The sequence below is a fragment of the Zootoca vivipara genome, chromosome 10, assembly GCF_963506605.1.
Source record: "Zootoca vivipara chromosome 10, rZooViv1.1, whole genome shotgun sequence".
In the NCBI taxonomy this organism is placed as follows: domain Eukaryota; kingdom Metazoa; phylum Chordata; class Lepidosauria; order Squamata; family Lacertidae; genus Zootoca; species Zootoca vivipara.
In genome coordinates this window covers 17,265,798-17,288,535 of record NC_083285.1, presented here as the reverse complement: position 1 = coordinate 17,288,535, position 22,738 = coordinate 17,265,798, and the positions used below count along the sequence as shown (strand labels likewise).

Genomic DNA, 22,738 nt, shown 5'->3' with positions numbered 1-22,738 from the left:
CATCCTTAACAGGACCCTCCAGCTCTCAACTAATAGGTTTTTGCAATTAGTGTATACAACCTATACAGAAGGACCCAACTTTAGTTTAAGCCAAAGGGAAGCCTCCTCATTTTTAACCTTTCCGTTTAGATTGCTGTCAAGTGACCATATGCAAGGCAGCTGCAGATAATAAATTATGGTCTTCTTGTAACCGGGTTCCAGTGCTATTAGAGAGGCTAAACATGTCAGCTCAGTTTAGATTTACATCTTGCATTAAACCCAAACGCTTCCACTTGGTTTAGATTTTACTACATGGTAGCGTTTTGTGAGGAAATGAAGGTACTGTCAGCCTCAAAGCTTCGAAACAGAACTGGAAGATTTGAGTTTCATAAAACATGTAAACATCCTTATAGCAAGATGCCCAATGCCCAATGCACTTTTGGGAAGGCTTTCTTTGGGGACATCAGAATACAGGTTTCCTATTAAAGAAACTTATTATTATTATTATTATTATTATTATTAAATGCACTTTGAAGCTTCATCTTAGAATCATAGAATCATAGAGTTGGAAGAGACCACAAGGGCCATCCAGTCCAACCCCCTGCCAAGCAGGAAACACCATCAAAGCATTCTTGACATATGGCTGTCAAGCCTCTGCTTAAAGACCTCCAAAGAAGGAGACTCCACCACACTCCTTGGTAGCAAATTCCACTGCCGAACAGCTCTTACTGTCAGGAAGTTCTTCCTAATGTTTAGGTGGCATCTTCTTTCTTGAAGTTTGCGCCCTTGTCCCCACTCTGAGAAAGAAACCTTAAAGCAAACTGGATTTCAAGGTGGTAAGCGGCTCCATTTGAATTTGAATTCTTTAAATAAAAAAATCAACTCTTGCATTCTGTGTTCAATGCTATGTTCTCAAAGTGGCTAGCAATAAGCCCATGAACTTTCCCAGGTGGGAAGAGGACACAGACCTAGAGCTTCCCTTTATTCCTAAATAAAAATTTCTGGATTCCTATCTTATCCCTTCCATCCTTTAACTTTCACCTCCTCTTCAGTCCAGCTCTCTTACCAAGAAATAGCACCTCCTTTCTTGGGGATCCTGCCACCTTCCATTCTGTGGACACGAACAAGCTAGCTTAGAAGTCGCTCAGATAACAGTGTGAACATGCTGGGGATGTGGGCTTAGGAGAGCACATCTTTGTTTAAAACTGTACCTGCCATGAGACAGGGATGCGAACACCTTTCCTCATATGAACTGACTTGGATCCTGCAATCATAATCTGAGGCCCTTCTGCAGATGCCTTCTCCACGGTAGGGTGGCAACACAGGAATGGGCCTTTTCTGCAGGGGATCATCTCAAAACCACCATCAAATGAAAGCTTTCATTGATATTCCTGCCTTGCAGGGAGTTGGACTAGATGCCCTTTGAGGTTCCTTCCAAGAAGTCTATGATTCTATGGCTTCACTTGCCCTGCTGCTAGGACATATGTGCACTATAGCCATTTATCATTGTTTGCAATAAAAAGCAGCCTGCCATGCTGATATTCTACTTTGAACATCTGCATAACGATCAACTACTCCTTTACTCCAGAGAACCAATTTTATTATTTTATTTTACCGGTATCATTACATTTATATCCCACCTTTCCTCCAAGGAGCTCAAGGTGGCATACAAAGCTTCTCCCCATTCTATCCCCACAACAACTCTGTGAGGTGGGTTAGGTTGAGAGGTGTTTAAGGAAGTGATGGCTCAGTCATCCTTTCCCCACCCTCTTCTTTCCTCAGTTGGCTCAAGGCTTGTCCACGTTTGAGCTGGATCTCACTTGGAATACACATTTTCTCCACTCAGACGTGATCTCATTAGTCCACACAGGTGCAGTTGAACCTGAAAACCAAATCTATTCCTTCACGTCCATACTGAGAGTCATTGCCATTGTCCAGAATAAAATTAGAACAGCACAGCAGCAATGGTGCCTTTCTGTGTACATGGTCAGAGCACCCCAAAAAATTAATAATCTGAAGATCTCTGTGGAACTAATAAAACCTGCATGAAATACAGAGGTCTCATGATGTATCAAAAAAAGCACAGTTCCTCAATATAAGGATGCACTGCTTTTTTCTAAATGAATTTTGTGCACAATATAAAAATGTTTGGAATAAGAGCGATAAGACCTACTAATTTTTGCAAAACAAGGCTTTGTTTCGTGTTTACTGGAAGCTGACAGTATCATTTGTGTGTATGTGTATGTGTGCCTGTATAGATAGCTAGATAGATGGTATATCACACTGGCAAAGATGGCAAAATGTATAAAACAAGCTCCAACAAGTGTTGGAAACATAAAGAAAAAGAAGGCACTTTTTTTCATAAATGTGGTAGAATTGTAAAATAATCAAAAATTTCTGGGAAATGATTTATAATGAAAAGAATGTTTAAGACAACTTTTGTTAAGAGACCAGAAGCTTTTCTGCTAGGCATTACAGGTCAAGACTTGCCAAAAGATCAGAAGAAATTATTCATGTATGCCACAACAGCGGCTAGGATATTACTAGCCCCCAAAGTGGAAAGACAATAAGATACCAACTAAAGAAGAATGGCAGGAAAAACTGATGGAGTATGCTGAAATGGCGAAGCTAACTGGAAAACTGAGAGATAAGGACAATAGAGACTTTTAAAAAGATTGGGAACCATTTATGTTGTATCTACAGAAACATTGTAAAGAAGTGGACTCACCAGCAGGGTTTGAGCAAACACAATCAACAAAACAAAGATAGAGAGTAAGATGTAATAATGGGGAAATAGTAAGATATTAGAAGTAATTTAAAAATAAGAAATGATAAGAATATAAAATATTCAATTGGAAGAATGTAAGGCATGAAAATAAGCAGTAGATGTTCTTGCGTAACAAACCAGAAGAGGAAGTTGAGGGAAGTCGCGGGGGGGGGGGTGCGCTGTACAGTATTTCTTTTTCTGTTTCAGACAATGTTATTGTGATGAACATAAAATTGCAAAACTTAATAAAAATCATTTTAGAAAAGAAAAAGAAAAGAAAGACATTTGCACCCACTGTATTAATGCACTATATTAATGCCACAAGGGACTTTTTAATGTGTTCTTATGACCAACAAGTAGTGGAAGGAGCGAGCCGCATTCCAGTGAGTGAGCCTGTCCCTGACTATAGTACACTGTACTGGTTTTAGCCCTCTCACTGCTCAGAGCTGAAGGAGTTAATGGGCAGAGGGATAAGGGGAGGAAGGATGGGGAAGATGAAACAGGTTTGTTTAGGCAACAAACCTGCTTAGATTAGATTGCTTTTCAAAACTATTGGGTTTGTTTTGTTTTTTTTTTACAGTAAATGAAGGGATTTCCCTCTGCTGAAATTCATCATTTACAGCTTTAAAAAAGGGACACAGGTAATTTTCACCTATGATATCTGCTGTGGTTGATTTCAAATACTGCGCACATATATCTTAATCAGGTATTTGTCCCTAAAAAGTGTTAGGGGCAGAGGCATTAAATTTTAAATTAAAAGGAAACCAAAGGAAAATAGAAGATCAAAGGAGACTTAATCCTAATAACACAGGGACAGTAACTTGTAGACAGGTGGTGGACCTTGAGAAAGTCCCCCCCCCCAAAAAAAAAGAGTTTAGCTAAGCAAAATTTAAACTGAAAACTCAGAAAAATACCAAGATGGAGAAGTTAAAGAGAATCAATAAAATTAAAAATGCTTAACTGGAAAAGCCAGGAGAAAATAAAACTAAATGAAGGGAATGTGAAGCGGGGGGGGGGGGGGAATCAAGTTTTATTTACCTTTGAAACTAATTAGTCTTCGGATGAAAAGAAGGAGCACATAGATATGAAGCCTGCTTAAAGCAGAGAGAATATAAGTAGGGAAAATAGAAGCCATTTCTTTTAAAAGGCAACTAGAGAAGTCATTTCATGAAGAAAAAGTTGGGGGGGGGTTGTTGCTGAAGCTAGAAACATGCATGTGGAGGGGAAGCAAAGAAGACAGGGAGAGGATAAAACTGCTCCTTCTAATTTCATGCTGGCTCAGGTTGCCTTGGAAGGAGAGAAAGACAGGTAAGTTAAAAACTTGCTGAAAAGGCGAATAAAGCATTTTGAGGATGAACCTGCTGATGGCGACTGGAGAGTGACTGCTCAGGGAAATGGCAAGTCCAGGATCTCGTGGGAAAGTGCTTTCTCTGAGGGAAGTTCCTGGGAGAGTGGAGTGGCTAGTGTGGTGGATTAGGAACTGGGAGACTTGAGTTCAAATCCTCCCTCTGCTGTGAAGCTCTCTATCTCTCAGCCTAACATACCTCGCAGGGTTGTTGTGAGGATCAAATGAGGAAGCAGACTAGAACATCAACTCCACTAAGCCTTTCCAGCAGAACCTGCAAGATTACGAAAAGATATGGGAAATGGAGCAGGCCAGGCCAGGCAAAATGATCCCAGATGCGTAACGTGGCTCTCTGGTGGTAATAACCAAGGTTTTTGGATTTTATTTTTGCTAAGCATCTTCTTGGAACAGCTATTTAGCACAAAGCTCAGACAACACAAAGCGTTGACTTTATAAAAAAACAAAAATATATGAATTTCAAACTTTGAAGTAACCATGTCAGCTGAAGGAAGGTAACTATCAAATACCCTTGTATTTTCAGAGGCGATGATAGGCTCAGGTACCTCACAAGTAAACCCTAAACGCTACATCACAATGATAGCAGCAATACAGTTGTATGTATACATTATGCCTGAAGGACATCTACGTAAGTATCTCTTGCTTGGCTGGGAAGAAAATTTATGTTGTGTTCCTTCTACAACTCTTTTTGCTAAGACTATTTCAGGTTGCGGTGACTGAGTCAGAAGAGGCCCTATTCTGTGTCATCACAATGAGGCTCACCTTGCAGGTAGGAGAACACTTCTTCTTTTCCTCCAGCTCTTCTTTCCTCCAGGCTTCCCAGACTTCACTGTACCTGAGGTGAGACTCACCAACATTTGGACTGTGCTGATTTAGGTAAGTTCACATTCCACCACTCAGTGGTCTTTTTTTTCCAATACAATGTTTTTTGTGTTGGTCTCTCCTTTTTCTCATTTTCTTTTCTGCTGGTCTCTTCACAGGTCTCTCCAAAGAGCTCCCAAGCCACAAATGAAGCCAGCTTTTCCAGCAAAATCCCAGATGTCATGGTGGTAAGAAATGCCATTTTGTTTTTTAAAAAACTTTATACAAACAAAAATATACAAATTTCAAACTTTGAAGTGACCATGGCAGCTGAAGGAAGGTAACTATCAAATACCCTTGTATTTTCAGAGGCCATGACAGGCTCAGGTACCTCACAAGTAAACCCTAAACGCTACATCACAATGATAGCAGCAATACAGTTGTATGTATACATTATGCCTGAAGGACATCTAAGTGAGTATGCCATGCTTGGCTGGGAAGAAAATTTATGTTGTGTTCCTTCTACAACTCTTTGTGCTAAGACTATTTCAGGTTGCAGTGACTGAGTCAGAAGAGACTCTATTCGGTGTCACCACAATGAGGCTCACCTTGCAGGTAGGAGAACACTTCTTCTTTTCCTCCAGCTCTTGTTGCCTCCAGGCTTCCAGAGTTCACTTTACCTGAGGTGAAACTCACCAACATTTGGACTGTGCTGCTTTAGGTAAGTTCACATTCCAGCACTCAGTGGTCTTCTTTTCAAGACAATATTTTTTTTGTATTGCTCTCCTTTTTCTCATTTTCTTTTCTGCTGGTCTCTTCACAGATCTCTCCAAAGAGCTCCCAAGCCACAAATGAAGCCAGCTTGTCCAGCAAAATCCCAGACGTCATGGTGGTAAGAAATGCCATTTTGTTTTTTAAAAAACTTTATACAAACAAAAATATACAAATTTCAAACTTTGAAGTGACCATGGCAGCTGAAGGAAGGTAACTATCAAATACCCTTGTAGTTTCAGAGGCCACGACAGGCTCAGGCACCTCACAAGTAAACCCTAAACGCTACATCACAATGATAGCAGCAATACAGTTGTCTGTATACATTATGCCTGAAGGACATCTAAGTATGCCATGCAGTGACTGAGTCAGAAGAGACTCTATTCTGTTTCATCACAATGAGGCTCACCTGCAGGTACCCTGTTTCTCATATTTTAAGACATACCCATAAAATAAGCCATAGCAGGATTTTTAAGCATTCAAGGAATATAAGCCATACCCCAAAAATAAGACATAGTGATAGGCACAGCAGCAATGCCGGCCGCAGCAGGAGGAGGAGGAGGAAAAAAATAAGACATCCCTTGAAAGTAAGCCATAGTGTGTTTTTTGAGGAAAAAATAAATATAAGACATGTCTTATAATATGAGAAACACGGTAGGAGAACACTTCTTCTTTTCCTCCAGCTCTTCTTTCCTCCAGGCTCACCTGCATTTGGACTGTGCTGCTTTAGGTAAGTTCACATTCCAGCACTCAGTGGTCTTCTTTTCAAGACAATATTTTTTTTGTATTGCTCTCCTTTTTCTCATTTTCTTTTCTGCTGGTCTCTTCACAGATCTCTCCAAAGAACTCCCAAGCCACAAATGAAGCCAGCTTTTCCAGCAAAATCCCAGACATCATGGTGGTAAGAAATGCCATTTTGTTTTTTGAAAACTTTATACAAACAAAAATATACAAATTTAAAACTTTGAAGCGACCATGGCAGCTGAAGGAAGGTAACTATCAAATACCCTTGTATTTTCAGAAGCCATGACAGGCTCAGGTACCTCACAAGTAAACCCTAAACGCTACATCACAATTATAGCAGCAATACAGTTGTATACATTATGCCTGAAGGACATCTACGTGAGTATCTCTTGCTTGGCTGGGAAGAAAATTTATGTTGTGTTCCTTCTGCAACTCTTTTTGCTAAGACTATTTCAGGTTGCGGTGACTGAGTCAGAAGAGGCCCAATTCTGTGTCACCACAATGAGGCTCACCTGCAGGTAGGAGAACACTTCTTCTTTTCCTCCAGCTCTTCTTTCCTCCAGGCTTCCCAGAGTTCACTATACCTGAGGTGAGACTCACCAACATTTGGACTGTGCTGATTTAGGTAAGTTCACATTCCACCACTCAGTGGTCTTTTTTTCCAAGACAATGTTTTTTTTGTGTTGGTCTCTCCTTTTCCTCATTTTCTTTTCTGCTGGTCTCTTCACAGGTCTCTCCAAAGAGCTCCCAAGCCGCAAATGAAACCAGCTTTCCCAAAGAGCTCTTCCTAACATCTTAAGGTGTTGTTTTTTTTCCTGAGTCAGGTTTTGCTTTTTACCTTGTTACATTGCTCAAAAAAAAAAGCAAAAGGCACTGGTGGTCAGCGCTCCTGGTTCCCAGGACGGGATTCAAGCCCTATTCGGTGTCACCACAATGAGGCTCACCTTGCAGGTAGGAGAACATTTATTTTCTTCCAGCTCTTCTTTCCTCCAGGCTTCCCAGAGTTCATTGTACCTGAGTTGAGAAGTCACCTGCATTTGGACTGTGCTGCTTTAGGTAAGTTCACATTCCACCACTCAATGGTTGTTTTTTTCAATACAATGTTTTTTGTGTTGGTCTCTCCTTTTCCTCATTTTCTTTTCTGCTGGTCTCTTCACAGGTCCCTCCAAAGAGCTCCCAAGCCACAAATGAAGCTAGCTTTCCCAAAGAGCTCTTCTTTACATCTTAAGGTGTTTTGTTTATTCCTGCGTCAGGTTTTGCTTTTTACCTTGTTGCATTGCTCAAAAAAAAAAAAAAAGCAAAAGGCACTGGTGGTCGGCGCTCCTGGTTCCCAGGATGGGGTTCAAGCCTTATTCGGTGTCACCACAATGAGGCTCACCTTGCAGGTAGGAGAACACTTCTTTTCTTCCAGCTCTTCTTTCCTCCAGGCTTCCCAGAGTTCACTGTACCTGAGGTGAGAGTCACCTGCATTTGGACTGTGCTGCTTTAGGTAAGTTCACATTCCACCAGTCAGTGGTCTTGTTTTCCAAGACAATATTTTTTGAATTGCTCTCCTTTTTCTCATTTTCTTTTCTGCTGGTCTCTTCACAGGTCTCTCCAAAGAGCTCTTCTTATCATCTTAAGGGTTGTTTTTTTCTGAGAGAACATTCGCAGAATGTTCTCTCAGGTTTTGCTTTTTACCTTGTTGCATTGCTCAAAAAAAAAAAAAGCAAAAGGCACTGGTGGTCGGCACTCCTGGTTCCCAGGACGGGGTTCAAGCCCCTGTGGTGCCCTTGTTAACTTCCAATGCAACAATCATGCCCCTCTATTTTTTCCTATATCCCTCACTTACCAAGGTATTAGCACGGGAGGGTTTTTGAGTAGTGATTTCAGTGAATGAGCTTGGTTCTGAACTCCGCCAAGGCATCTAAGGACCAATTCAAGAAACCTTTGCACTGTGCCTGCTGCTCTAATGATGCTTTCCTGATACATCACTGGCTGGATCATGTGGGTGCTTCCTATCCTAGCATCCCAGGTATGTATGTATGTATGTATGTATAATATATAACGCTTTTAAGAAAAATTTAAAGAAAAAATTCAAAGCAGTTTACAGAATATTAAAACATCAGTAAAACAAACTGAAGAAAGTCAAATATAGAGTATATTCTGTCAGATTTTTCAAAAAATGAGATGCTGGCACAGATGCAAAAGAAGAATGAAAAAGTTGTAGCAGAATTGGGGAAGAACACAAAAAATGGTCACAGAAATGTCTAGCAAATTAAAAAGCTTTGGACATTTCTGTGAAAATGAAAAAGAGAACGAAGAAATCAGAGGGGAACAAGAGATAATAAGGAGGGATATGAGAGGTTTAGCTGGCAGACATTTGAGGATCGTCTCGCGGTCTTAGAGATGAGACAAAAATCTAATGTTCTGCGAATAAGAGGCCTTCTAGAGGCGGACGGGGAACAAGTTCTTAAAACATACATAGCCAAGACAATTGCGGATTGGTTGGGAGAGCAACAGGAGTATGTTGAAGGATCTATTGACAGTTGCTAAATCGGGTAAGGCTAAGAAACAGCCTGGAGACTGTTTGGTAACTTTTAACTCTAAGAAATTGAAGGACGCTATAATTGAAGGAATAGGGTCATGAATACACCGGCTCCCAGGGAAGAAGTGCAAGCAGAGGGAGAAGGCAGTCGGGAAGAGGGGGGGGGTTAAACGCAGGAATAGATGAGTACAGTCAGGAGTCCTGTCCCCAACCCTCAGGAATGTCGACTGGAAACAGCCCTGATGGAGGTGGAGTTGAAATTACAGAGACACGTAGCAGCCTCAGCTCGGAGAGGGGGAACAAACATGGAAGCTCCGTGTCTGGGGATGAGGAAGGGGAGGAGGCTGACCCCCTTAGCCCCCGCTCTCGTCGAATAGGTGGCCTTCAGGACAGAACACGTCACAAGAGGAGGCTGGGCTGCTTTGGGTTTCACCGGAAGAAGCCTCCTCAGTAGGAACATCTTCACTGATGGACGGACGGCAGCCATCACCACTCCCTGAACTCTGTTGGGTTTTTTTTTTTTTGCAATAAATCTTCTTTCTAATTAACCACGCTCATTTGTTTCCAAGACTCCCTGACAAATAAAATTGAACATATAATTCTCAAACAAAATTTAGGTGTGATTTGTCTTCAAGAAACACATATAGCGAGCAAACATAACGGGCAGGTTCCAATCTGCCTTCATTACATATCTCTAGATGCCAGGCAAAAACATTGCTCTTCTCCCAGGCCTTTGGCTCATTAAATAATATATGGCCTTTTAAGCTGGGGAGGCTAGTGCTAATCTGGTAAGCATTTTTGTGTTTTTATGTTGTAAACCACACTGTGATCTTCGAATGAAGGGCAGTAGAGGAGGAGGAAGAGGAAGAGGAAGAGGAAGAGGAAGAGGAAGAGGAGGAGGAGGAGGAGGAGGAGGAGGAAGAAGAAGAAGAAGAAGAAGAAGAAGAAGAAGAAGAAGAAGAAGAAGAAGAAGAAGAAGAAGAAGAAGAAGAAGAAGAAGAAGAAGAAGAAGAAGAAGAAGAAGAAGAAGAAGAAGAAGAAGGTGCTCTGTTGTGGATTCACTCTCAGTTTAGACAATGGTTGTCAGGGTTGGGAAGTGTGTGAGCAGACATTGGGACGGGTCCAGAAGACTTGCAAATGAATAATGTTGCCCTCATGCCAAACATCAATGGAGGAAGTGTGAAGATTATTTTCAAATATTCCTCCTTCCCCATGTAGCCCCTGCCCTTGTGACAGGGCCGTCTTTACCTGGACGTGCTACGGGTGCGTTGTACCCGGACGCCGAATTCTGTGGGGCGCGACCTACGGGTGATTGCGTTCGATGGGTCATTTCGATAGCTGGACAATCAACGTATCCAGCGGCGCCCCCTAGTGGTGTCTTTCATTTTAGTGTGATTGCAAAAATGGAGCCATCTTTTACTTTTTCATGTTAGCAGTTTTTGCTGCCCCCCTCCTTAAAAGCTCAACAACTCTGAGCTGCCCCTCTTAAAAAAGCTCAACAACTTTGACATGCCCCCCCCCTAAAAAATGGGGGGGGGCTGGGCAAATTTTTGAACCCCGGCGCCACATATGCTAAAGACGGCCCTGACCAGGGTACAGGAATCTAGCCCTAAATTGGCTGCTGCTCTCCAAGGTCTCAGGCAGAGAGAGAGATCTTTCCCATCGCACAAAATCCAATGCCTTTTTAATGAGAAACTAGAGACGGCATGAACAGAGTCTGCGATCTGCTGCGTTCAAAGGACGTGCAAACTATAATCCCAGACCAAAAAGTGAAGAGATGCACTCGGAGACATGACTGGGAGGAAGGCTAATCCCATCCAATTCCCCAAGTAGGTAACTCCATCCATTCTGGGTCCAGCCAGCTCCTTTCTGAACAGTGCAACTTATACAAACCACCCTGTTCTTTAAGACTGATGGCCATGCCTCTCTTGCATGGGCCATTGGGTGGTTGGCAACACGTGAGAATGCTTTTTCTGTGTTGCCATTCCAAGTGTGGAACTCCTTGAGGCAAGAGATTAGAGTTTCTGTTTCAATCTCAAGACAGTGTCGTGTCAGTATTTGCCCCTTCAGCTCCACCTACTCCCACCCTGGTGGTTTTGTGCCTTATAAAGTATAGGTATAGGGCACTGTGGCCCAAACCACTGAGCCTCTTGGGCTTGCCGATCAGAAGGTTGGTGGTTCGAATCCCCGCAACAGAGTGAGCTCCCGTTGCTCTGTCCCAGCTCCTGCCAACCTAGCAGTTCAAAAGCATGCCAGTGCAAGTAGATAAATAGGTACTGCTGTGGCGGGAAGGTAAACAGCATTTCCGTGCGCTCTGGCACTCGTCACGATGTCCCATTGAACCAGATGTGATTTAGTCATGCTGGACACGTGACCCAGAAAGGTGTCTGTGGACAAACACCGGCTCCCTCGCCCTGAAAGCAAGATGAGCCCCGCAATCCCATGGTTGCCTTTGATTGGACTTAACCATCCAGGGGTCCTTTACCTTTACATTACTGGGCAGTAAAGTAACATAAAAAAGAATAGAATAGAATAAATAGAATAAAAAATAAATAGAATAGAATAAAATAGTAGGACCATCCCTCTACAGTCCACTGTACTTTAAAGATACTTCTGGGTGTATATGTGTATACACACACACACACACACACACACACACACACACACACACGAGTATAAGCCTACTTTTTAGCACCAAAAATGTGCTGAAAAAGCCGCCCTCGGCTTATATTCGAGTGAGGCAGGTGGCGGCGGAGAAAGGCACAGGACCGGGGGTTCAGAGAAGTGCTGCGCTGTGACTCTCCGAACCCCTATCCTATGCCTGCTCTGTGTGAGGCGGCGGGTAGGGAGAAGCGATGAGGAAGGGATCCTTCCTTGCCGCTTCTCCCCCCACCCCGCTGCCGAAAGCTGGGAAAGGCATAGGATGGTATTTATTTTTATTTTTGAAATTTACCGGTAGCTGCTGCATTTCCCACCCTCGGCTTATACTCGAGTCAATAAGTTTCCCAGTTTTTTGAGGTAAAATTAGGTGCCTTGGCTTATATTCGGGTCGGCTTATACTTGAGTATATACGGTAATTTAGCTTCGGGAATGCATTCAGAACAATGTGTGCTTGATTACTTCAATCCTTGAGAAGTCTCAGGATGAAAAAGGGAAAGATTGAAAAGACTTAATATTTCACACCATGTTTCTTTATTCTGCCTTTCATCTGGTTTTACGAAAGCTTTTTCTGTCGAGCTGTTGTGGAGTGTCGTTGTTTCTTCTTAGGGTGATGAATTAACTATTGAATAGCACCTGCACACCTCTGCAACGCCATGGTAAACGGCTTATTTAGCAATTAGTCAAGAACTGCAGTGTACTTAGGAAAAGATCATTTATTTTTTGCTTATCAGTTGGACCAGAAAGAGCTGGTTCTCAGGCTCCCCAGAGTGAAATATTGTAGGTTAAGAGTTCTAGAACTGTCTAGGCTTCATTTAATGGAGTTTGATTGCTCTACACATAGTACATGTGTTTACTTCCAGATTGTGTTAAAGAGCAGTAACTGATTCTGCTTCTCCACTGGCATTTTAAATAAACAAAGAAAGAAAGGATTAGGGCCCAGTTTTAAATCATTCTGTTATTTGAACACACTGCATTTTTTTTAAAAAAAATTGTGATAAACAGAACATTCATCTGAGATTTAAAAAGAAAAAAAACGATAATGGGTTAAATGTTTTAAGACATTCAAGTGATTTAAGAGCTTGTTTTAGGAGTCTGGGGTGGCAAGAACCAAATAATTCAGATTCTTTCCCATTCCCAGGCATCTGTCTGTTAAGGACAACTTACAGTGGAATGTTGCCTCGTACACAGCCTTATCTCAACTGTAATGTCCAGATTGTGGACTGCACTAAGGCTGCAACTCTTTACACAGTTACCTGGGAGTAAGTGCCACTGAAATCAATGGAGCTTACTTCCAGGTAAATGGGGGATTACAGTGCAATTTATGCATTCCTCCGAAGTAAGCCCCACCAAATTCAACAGGACTTACTTTGGACCAGTACAGAATTGTGTTGAAACTGCAGCACTGTTTTCTAATAATGCTGGTTGAGTCCCACTCATGAAGTTAAGATTGAACCAGTTTCGGAGCTTTGTAAATAAGAGCCTAAATTCTACCGTTCAAGCAAAGCTAGGCATTCCTCAAGCTCTTAATCTATATTCCACTGGCAAAGACTTCATTTGTTTCCATAAGCTTTGCCTCATGCAGAACTGTAAACGCAGAATGCAAATCCAAAGCAGACTGGAAAGTTGAACAAGACTTGGTCCCAGGGCAGAGAAGAAAGTTCTCCATTTCTACCAGCTTCCAAGGCTATGGGTGACCAAAGTACCTTCAGCAGCCCTCTTCTCTCTTTTTCCCCCAAAGCCATTTAAAATAAATAAATAAATACATTTATTCAAAAGTTACAATACAAAAGCTTTGCCCACTGCCATAATATCACAGAATGATCACTCCGATCCTCAATCCCAATCACTGTGGGATTGTCTAAAAATATGCAGTATAAACACCAACAACTGGGAAACACTGGCCTGCGGGCGCTCCAATTGGAGCACAGCCGTTACCAAAGGTGTCCTAGGTTTCGAAGACGCTCAAACTCAGGATGAAAGGAAGAAATGTGCTAAGAGGAAGGCATGCTTGGCAAACCCTCACCGTGATCAACTCCCGCCTGGAAACCTATGCCCACACTGTGAAAGGACGTGTGGATCCAGAATTGGCCTCCACAGTCACTTATGGACTCACTGTTAAGGCCAGGCACCCCCAAACTTTGGCCCTCCAGATGTTTTGGACTACGATTCCCATCATCCCTGACCACTGGTCCTCTTAGCTAGGGATCATGGGAGTTGTAGGCCAAAACATCTGGAGGGCCGCAGTTTGGGGATGCCTGGTTAAGACTGTGTTCGTGGAAGACAAACTTACTCGGCTACGAGTGATCGCCAAAGAAGAAAGAGTGGCAATGGGATATTAAGAGACGTTCTCTTAGCATCAGTGACGAAATGGAACGGGAAAGCAGAAGACTCTTACCCACACGAGCAGAAGGAGGTTACTTTTCACTGTTCCACAATAGCCCAACATTCCAACAATGATAAGGAAACAGCAGACGGCAATCATGACTGGGTGGACAACTGGAAAGTAAGTGGAAAGAACAGCTTCCTCTACCCTGAAAGCAAATAAAAACAACAACAGGATCATGCTAACAGAACTGAACTGTGGCTCATTTTAGAAAATGGTAGTCTTCTGATCAAGGAATGCAGAAACCATTAGTCTTACCCACTTAATTTTATTTTGATTTTTTAAATGTGATTCGAATTGTATTTTAAACTAATAGTTTGATTTTGTGTTTTTAATTTATTATATATTTGGTGTTAGCCGCCCTGAGCCTGGTCACGGCCGGAGAGGGCGGGGTATAAATAAAATTTGTTGCAAGAGCTTCCTGCACTCAAGCGGAAGCCACGTTGGATGTTCAGCTTCTGAAAAATGTTCGGGAACCGGAGCATTTACTTTGGGGTTTTCGGCGTTTGGGAGCTGAAACGTTCCAAAATGGAACCGTTCAGGAACCGAGGTTTGACTGCGATGGTGCATTAAATGTACGGTGCAAAGGTGGCCTTAACCAGGATTATTCCAGCAGAGTGTTTTTTTTAACAGCATCTCAGATAAATTATGCAAAATACCAAAACCCCTTTCAGAAGCTGAGTGGGACCTCACCATAGCTGTCAACCCTCCATTTTTTTGCGGGAAACTCCCTTATTCCAAGCCACAGCTGTCAACTTTTCCTCTCTTTTTTGCTGGAAATTCCCTTATTCCAGCGCCGTTTCCCACTGCTATCCTGGATTGTTAGATATACCGTAGACTGTCCCTGGGACAGATGAGGCTGGTGATCCCTTATTTTCAAATCTGAAAGTTGACAGCTATGGACCTCCCCCTCCCCCGCCCCGAACATTCACACTTCCCTCCTTGGCAGTCTAGCTACATGCAGACAACCATGGTTTAGCTGACCTGACAAGCCTACCTTGTTTCCGCAGTTAAAGTGAGAACATTATTCAAGTAGTCCCTCATCCAGGCAGAAACGGCTAACACAGTGACGGACATCAACTGAAAAAAAACAGGGATTTTATTTAGCAAACGCAATTTAAAGCAGACTCAATTATTAAAACAGCATTACAGCCAGTGTGCGCTCTTGCGCAGAACATCCCCCCCTACTTAGTGCTGTGAGCAGATGCGTTGCTAAAGTATTACTTCTCTAAACACGGCAATCTGCTCCTTTCCAATTTACTAATACTTTGGAAGAGCGAGTTTCTCAACGGAGCCGTTTCCTGGCTGCTCTCCCCAAAACTGCGCACCTCAGGGACCCCATAAGCTTTGAGGTTTTATTTTCTGCTTGTTGTAAGATTAATAACTCCAGCAGAGATTTCTTAAGTGAAATCCACAAGGTACCGTGATACGTTTTCCTTCAGACTACTGGCTTTGAGAGACCACTATCTGTATAATTATCGGATTACTCAGGGGAGGGGAGAAATCCTCACTCAAGCTGGCGTGTATGGAGAAAGCCACTTGTGCGACTGAAGCTGAATGAGTAACATGCAGCTCATCGGAGACCTGAACTAGGTTAAGATGACGGAATGTAATAGGATCAATTCCAGCTGTTGAAAAGGTTTTGCCAACTTCTGAACACTCACCGTTTGGTTATCAAACGTGGGCAATCAGGAAAAGTGAAAGGAACTTAAGATTTCGTATTTTAAACTATACGTGATTTAAAAATCATAGAATTTCAGAATTTGGAGGGCCCGTGGAAGTTCCCAAATCCAACCCCTTGCTGAGCATTAGCAGTATTGTGGCTGAAAGGACTTGCAAGTACTCAACTTGATAGAAATAAAATATATAAACACACACATGCACAATACTGAAATACAGTGTTCGAAACTCCCATTGTTCTAGGCGCGTTTTGCGACAGGGAATTTCATTAGTGTGGGCAGTTTCTGAGCTCTGGGCACAGTACCACGCCTGAAACTTCAGATTAAAACTGCAGAGTGGACGGGAAGGAGGACCTTTTTCTGCCTCCCCAATCCCAGCTACTCTCCGAAGACTGGAGAAGAGACCCTCTGAAGAATATTAGGGGGGTAGGCAGGGGAAGGACTAGACCAGGCATCCCCAAACTTCGGCCCTCCAGATGTTTTGGACTACAATTCCCATCATCCCTGACCACTGGTCCTGTTAGCTAGGGATCATGGGAGTTGTAGGCCAAAACATCTGGAGGGCCGCAGTTTGGGGATGCCTGGACTAGACCATGTGAAAAATGAACATAATATTTGAGCTGCAGTTCATTCATTTTCAGCTTTGTATTCTTGTTATAAAAAGGTGCTCCTAGACATTCTGTTGTTGCGCCCGTAAGCTTACTTTAAGGTGTCATTTAGCTCCTAGCTTTCATATCTCAGTTTCTAACACTGCGGAAGTAGTAACTAAGAATGCGACCATGGCATTTTTTTATTTCGAGCTACAAAAAGGACCATATAAATACACCCATTCTGGAAGAGGGTCAAATTGAGCTTAATCTCCATTTAGGGAGGCTTGAAGGAAAGTGATTACCTCATCATTTGCTATTATTATTGGTCATTAAATTTATATACAGCCCTTCACCCAATGACCACAGGGCAGTTTACAAAATTAACCTATCAGAATTGGAACACAGATATAGCATCAAAAGAGTAGCCTGATCTTAGATAAGGAATGGAAGCAACTGAAGGTTGCTATTGCCATTTGTTTTCAATGCTTCTAAGCAACCCTTCTTCCCCCTACCCAAAATTAACACTGTGGATCCTGCACCCACATTTAAGAATCCAAAGGACCAGACATCATAGCTGCCAAGTTATCCCTTTTTTAAGGGATTTTCCCTTATGCTGAATAGGCTTCCTCGCGAGAAAAGGGAAAACTTGGCAGCTATGCCAGACATTTCCCTGTCCTCTCTCCAACTCTAACCATAACATTCATGTTCTTAATTAGGCCTTAAATCAGATCCTGATCACTCATTAATTCTGTAAGCATTAATTATCGGGAAGGGCCTGATTCACACTGGAGAGGGAGTCTTTGCCTAGCTCCATGATTTTTCTGAACAGCTATGGGAATGTAACATGATAGATCTACATAGGCTCGTGGCAGTTTGTTTGCACATTGCGCATGTAACAGTGGCTGGAAAATAGCCTAATTCTTACTACTAGATTGGGGGGGGCAATCTACACTACTATTTTGAGGCTGTGAGGTCGACAAGCCCACACCTGCCCTTCCATGTAAACGGTCATTATTCACCTGCCAGTGACCCAGCTCTCTTTAGAAAGCACAGCACCTGGACTTGGGATGTGGTGGAAACCAAAAGATGACCAAAAGTGCAAGCTAAGTAGGGGTTTTTGAGATCTCTTTGGAGAAGCCTTGGTGCTTGGCGTGATCTGCATGTTGAAAACCAGAACCGCCTTTTATCAATTTTATTCAGCCTCTATGGAAATAAAATCCGCAAGTTTCATCGATATCTCTTTAGCCCCCTTAAACCACCCACCCCCCAACTTTGCTTTAAGGAAAGATAAACACAGACCTATCGGTTTATCTGGCCTCTCTCGCTGAGCAGTTAACAGCGAACAACAAACTATGACAACGGCACAAAAGGTTTCCACCTGTAGCTTCTAATTGCGTCGACGACGCCATCGATTAAGAAGCAGCTCTGCTATCTCAAGCAGCGCCTCGTACTCTCCGTTGCCTCCAAAAGGAAAACAAAGGGGTGACATTGAGTTGTTGGACGAGCAACTATTTAATACATTCGGCAGCAGGCTACACCACAAGCAGCTATGCGGAAGACAGAAGAACCCTCTATATATTTGAGGCAGGAATGTCAGAGGAGCAAAGGAACAGCTGCAACTAGAACCATGCTCCCTTGGCGCGCAGCAGAGTTCCAGCTACAAAATTGACAAGCTGGGGCGTATGCAAGGCGTTCATCCCACATCAAGACTCCCCATCCAATTTTTTCTTCCAGCCTTTTCTTCCTTCCTTGGCACAAAAATGGGCACATGGCCCTGGAATGAGAATGCAAATTGGCATGAAGGCATAGCCTCTCTTCACCCTCTCAAGATCAAACCTATCCATTCTGAAGGAAACCAGCCCTGAGTGCTCACTGGAACGACAGATCCTAAAGCTGAGGCTCCAATACTTTGGCCACCTCATGAGAAGAGAAGACTCCCTGGAAAAGACCCTGATGTTGGGAAAGATGGAGGGCACAAGAAGGAGGGGACGACAGAGGACGAGATGGTTGGACAGTGTTCTCGAAGCTATGAACATGAGTCTGACCAAACTGTGGGAGGCAGTGCAAGACAGGAGTGCCTTGCGTGCTCTGGTCCATGGGGTCACGAAGAGTCGGACACGACTTAACAACAACAAAACAAGCTCATATTGTTACAGTGTTACCCATTATATCAGAGCCTCCAAGTGTCCCTATTTTCCAGGGACAGCCCCCGATTTACAAAAGCCGTCCCGGTTTCTGATTTCATCCCGGAATGTCCCGCTTTTCCTTAGGACGTTTCTATTTTCGTTGGAGGGTATGGTAGGACGTCCCTATTTTCATCAGATAAATATTGACCCTGAACCATCTGAAGGCAGCTCTGTAGAGGGAATGATTTTTTAACGTCAGCTCTGTAGAGGGAAGGATTTTTTTAACGTGTCATGTTTTATTGCATTTATTATATATGTTGGAAGCTGCCAAGAGTGGCTGGGGTAACCAAGTCAGATGGGTGGGTAATTATTATTATTATTATTATTATTATTATTATTATTATTATTATTATTATGGAATAGGACGCCCCTATTTTCAACAGAGAAATGTTGGAGGGTATGTTATATCAATATATATTGTATTCAAATTTTGGTAATTATTTCTAAAATTTGCATCTATCCATATAAATTAGCATAGGCATGCTTTATGCAGATTGGTTTTCTCTTCCATCCTCTTTTTCCAGTGATATATTTCTTCTTTGTGGGCTCCCAAGTGTGTGACTATTGTATACCTGTCTGCTTTGCTGCATGAATCCCCTTCTTCTCTTTTTTAAAATTCTCCTCTCTAAAGTTCATTTTTCTTCTTCAGGGCAGTCTCGAGCAGGTCGGGCGCCCTGGCGCTGAGGCACGGAGATCGCTCCGGCGCCCCCGCCCTTGCAGCGTGCAGCATGGCTTCCGTGTGGCTTTGCCGTGCAGCGCCCCGCCTGCCGGCCCGGTGCCCTGGCACCTGCGCCACCGGGACTATACCTAGAGCCGGCCCTGTTCTTCTTCTTAGTAATGGCGCCATTCTAGTAATTTGTCTCCAACTCGCCCCTTTTCCTTCCATCCTTTCTTTCTGCTTCCTTTTTTTAACAAAACTTTATATATATATAGAGAGAGAGAGAGAGAGAGAGAGAGAGAGAGAGAGAGAGAGAGAGAGAGAGAGAGAGAGAGAGAGAAGGAGGTAACATTCTTCCTTTTTTCTCCAACCAACAGCATTTTGGTAAGCTCTAGCAAAATATTTTTCGTGCCATGCTTCTCTGCACAATACAATTTGTGAGCATATTGAGCAGCAGGAATTTCTCCAGTAATATTGCTTTTCGCATTGGGACTGCATTATCTTACTATTCCGCCGCTTTTGAAAAGTGAGGTTAAAGCAGCAGCATGAAAAAAGTAGGAGCTGCACTTATATAAGATGAAGGGAAATAGCTCACCTGCAGGAGTTTGATCCCTTGGCTATGACTAAAATGCCATTTCTCTCTGACATTACCACAGAGTTGCTTACCTGTCATCGGTTCATCTGTTTTTGCTCTAAGGTAAGGACTGCCATAGGAATAACTGTGATGGAAAGCACACTTTCTGGGTGCGTTGCTGTTACAGAATTGTTTGGGGGCATTGATTTTAATTAACTAATCTGTTATCACATTTCTGTACTGCTCTTCATCACATTTGTCCTAATCTTTGTTGGGGTTTTTAAAGAATGAAAATATAGAGTCAATGAATGCTCTTGTGCTTTCTTAGTTTCATATATATATATATATATATATATATATATATATATATATATATACACACACACACACACACACACACACACACACACACATATATATATACACACATACATATACAGTATATATACATATACATATATATATATATATACATATGATCATTTTTCTACATATCAAATTAAACATTTTTCAACCTTTGAAACATCCAATGACTTCCGTTCTTCTCCTGCTATGAAGGTTCATATTACATATCGGTATCACAGTTTCCTGCATATTTTACTACAGTATAACCATTCAAATCTGTTTTCCACTTTTACATCAATCAAATATTATTTACTCTGTTGAATTTTAAACGCTGCCAGCGTTTTGAGCTGTGTGCAATTATTTTCCGTATACAGTATTCAATAAATATTTTCAACTCTTCTTTAAGTTGCTGTTTGTTTGTTTGTTTTCCCTTCAGCGTATGGATTCAAATACAGTGGAACCTTGGGTTGCAGACATAATCTGTGATGAAGACACGTCTGCAGCCCGCAGCATTCGTAACCTGCAGCGCCGCATCTGCACATGCGCAAAGTGCAGTTTAGCGTTTCTGTGCATGCGCAAGCGGCGGAACCCAGAAGTAACCCTTTCTGGTACTTTCCGGGTTTCCCATGGTCCGCAACCTGAAAACACGTAACCCGAAGCATTTGTAACCTGAGGTACCACTGTATTTCTTCTGCAGTTTGAAGGTGTGTGGGCTATCAATAAACTTGAACGGGCTTGCAATGTTAGTGGCTGGGTACGTGAATATATTCCTGAGTTTGCAGAATATACCAGTTTAGAGCATTTTTTTCTAGAAAATACAGAGAGGCATAAGCATTAGCAGATACAGGCAGTTTAGAAAAGAAACTGAAAGAGAAACATAATTCAGCATTTTCAATCCTGGCTCTTCAATTGATGGTAGAGTAGTTGGTCTATTGACCTTAAGACTAAAAGGTTGCTAAGCTAAACATCTGTACTGACACATGGTGCACAGCTTTCCCATAGCACATGTGGAAACTCACATCCCTTACACAAAGAGAAAAGCTCTCCTCCTTCTTTCAAAACAATGCTCTACTAGCCTAAGGTCGCTTGAGAATTCTTGTCCGACCAAGTCTGTAGACGTTAACTTCTAAGGCGGGCCCTTTCAAGTGTAGTGTTAATTACACAAGGCATCTGGAACTATGAAGGGGTAACTATCAGAATAGAGATGTTTCTTCCCAATAGTTATTTTGGTAGAAATTTAGCAGAGCGCTGGCGCAGCAGGCAGGTAGGAAGCAACATGGGATTTCACGAAATAATGGCGTGAGACAATTCCCTATGAACACATACGCAGTCTCTGAAATGTGACGAACTCAGCATCCTATACCCTTTTAAAATGTGGCTCTTTTCTGGGGGGAGGGTGTTATTGGGTTGTTGTTTTACAGTTATACCTCCGTTTACGACCACAATTGGTTCCGGGAAGCCGGTCGCTCCCCGTGTTCGTCACTCCCCGAGGCACGCTTCTGTGCATGCACGAAGCGCCAATAGAGCGCTCCTGTGCACGCGTGAGCTGTGCAGATCGCTTCTGTGCATCCGAGCGCCGCGGAACCCGGATGTAAACACTTCCAGGTCCGCGGTGGTTGGAAACCGAAGCAGTTGCAAATGGAGGCGGTCGCAAACCGAGGTTTGACTGTATTCTGATTATGTATGTTGTGATCTTTTCTGTGAACCACCCTGAGACCTCTGGGTATAGGGCAGTATATAAACTCATAATAATAATAATAATAATAATAATAATAATAATAATAATAATAATAATAATGCTCTCTAGGCTACACTGGAGTCAATATATACACTGGAGCCAATATATAGCTAGCTGGATAATTAATGTATCTAAAACAGGTTTTAGATGTGGCATACAACATTCTTCGTAGAAATCTTTCCACTGAATCGAGAATATCCCGCTCCAGTTTACCAGTTCTGGGACAAGTAAATTAAGTTTCTGTTAAGTCATTTAGGAGACTTCTATGACTGATAAGGCACAGGAGCCCTCTTTAGCATTTGATCCAAGAGGGCACCAGGTTGACAAAGGCTAGAAACCCCGTTCTAAAAATCTTTCCCATGATTTGCAAAACCACCCAAAACGAGCGTTTACATGCCCTCACAGGGCCATCCCAACATTTCTCCAATGAAAATAGGGATCACCTATTCCATGCCCTCCATAATTTCTCTAATGAAAATAGGGGTGTCCTAAGGAAAAGTGGGACATTCCAGGATCAAATCAGAAACCGGGATGGCTTCTGTAATGACCGCTCCACACATCAAATGGGGGACAACCTTTGCATGGTTGCACACAGCCCCCTGATCCCATAAAGCGACTCCCTGGTAGTTTGGGGCTGGAACCGCCTTCCCAGGCAGGGTCTCCGCCTACCCCAGCCTAGCGTCCAATCCTGCCTGGGGAGGTGTTGCCAGGGGACTGGCCAGGTAAGGGGAGGGACTTTCCAGCTCACACAATAGAATTTGAATCTTACCTCCGAGCACCAGTTGGCTCCCACCCTCCACACCCTCATTGAAGCTTCTTTTGCAGGTTTACCTTTTTCCACAGGTACACAGGCGCTGCTACGTCAAAGGTCGCTGTTGAAGGGCCGGAAAGGAATTTTCCTGCATTGGCAGGTTTTGCCTTTCCCGTAGCAACACTTCACAACTTGGGAGGTTTCAGGCCTTGGTCGGAATT

The 22,738-nt window shown here is 42.8% G+C and overlaps 1 protein-coding gene across 2 annotated transcripts in view; it reads right to left on the bottom strand.

Annotated features, from left to right (window-relative positions):
- The window catches only part of TSPAN12 (tetraspanin 12), an 83,747-nt gene that overhangs the window by 42,642 nt on the left and 18,367 nt on the right, over positions 1 to 22,738 (bottom strand). For both annotated transcript variants that reach the window (XM_035126863.2, XM_035126862.2), the window contains exons 3-4: positions 14,994 to 15,076; positions 14,009 to 14,144 (exon numbers count right to left, since the gene is read on the bottom strand). In XM_035126863.2, coding sequence (XP_034982754.1) covers positions 14,009 to 14,144; positions 14,994 to 15,076 — 219 coding nt within the window. The remainder of the gene's footprint in view (positions 1 to 14,008; positions 14,145 to 14,993; positions 15,077 to 22,738) is intronic.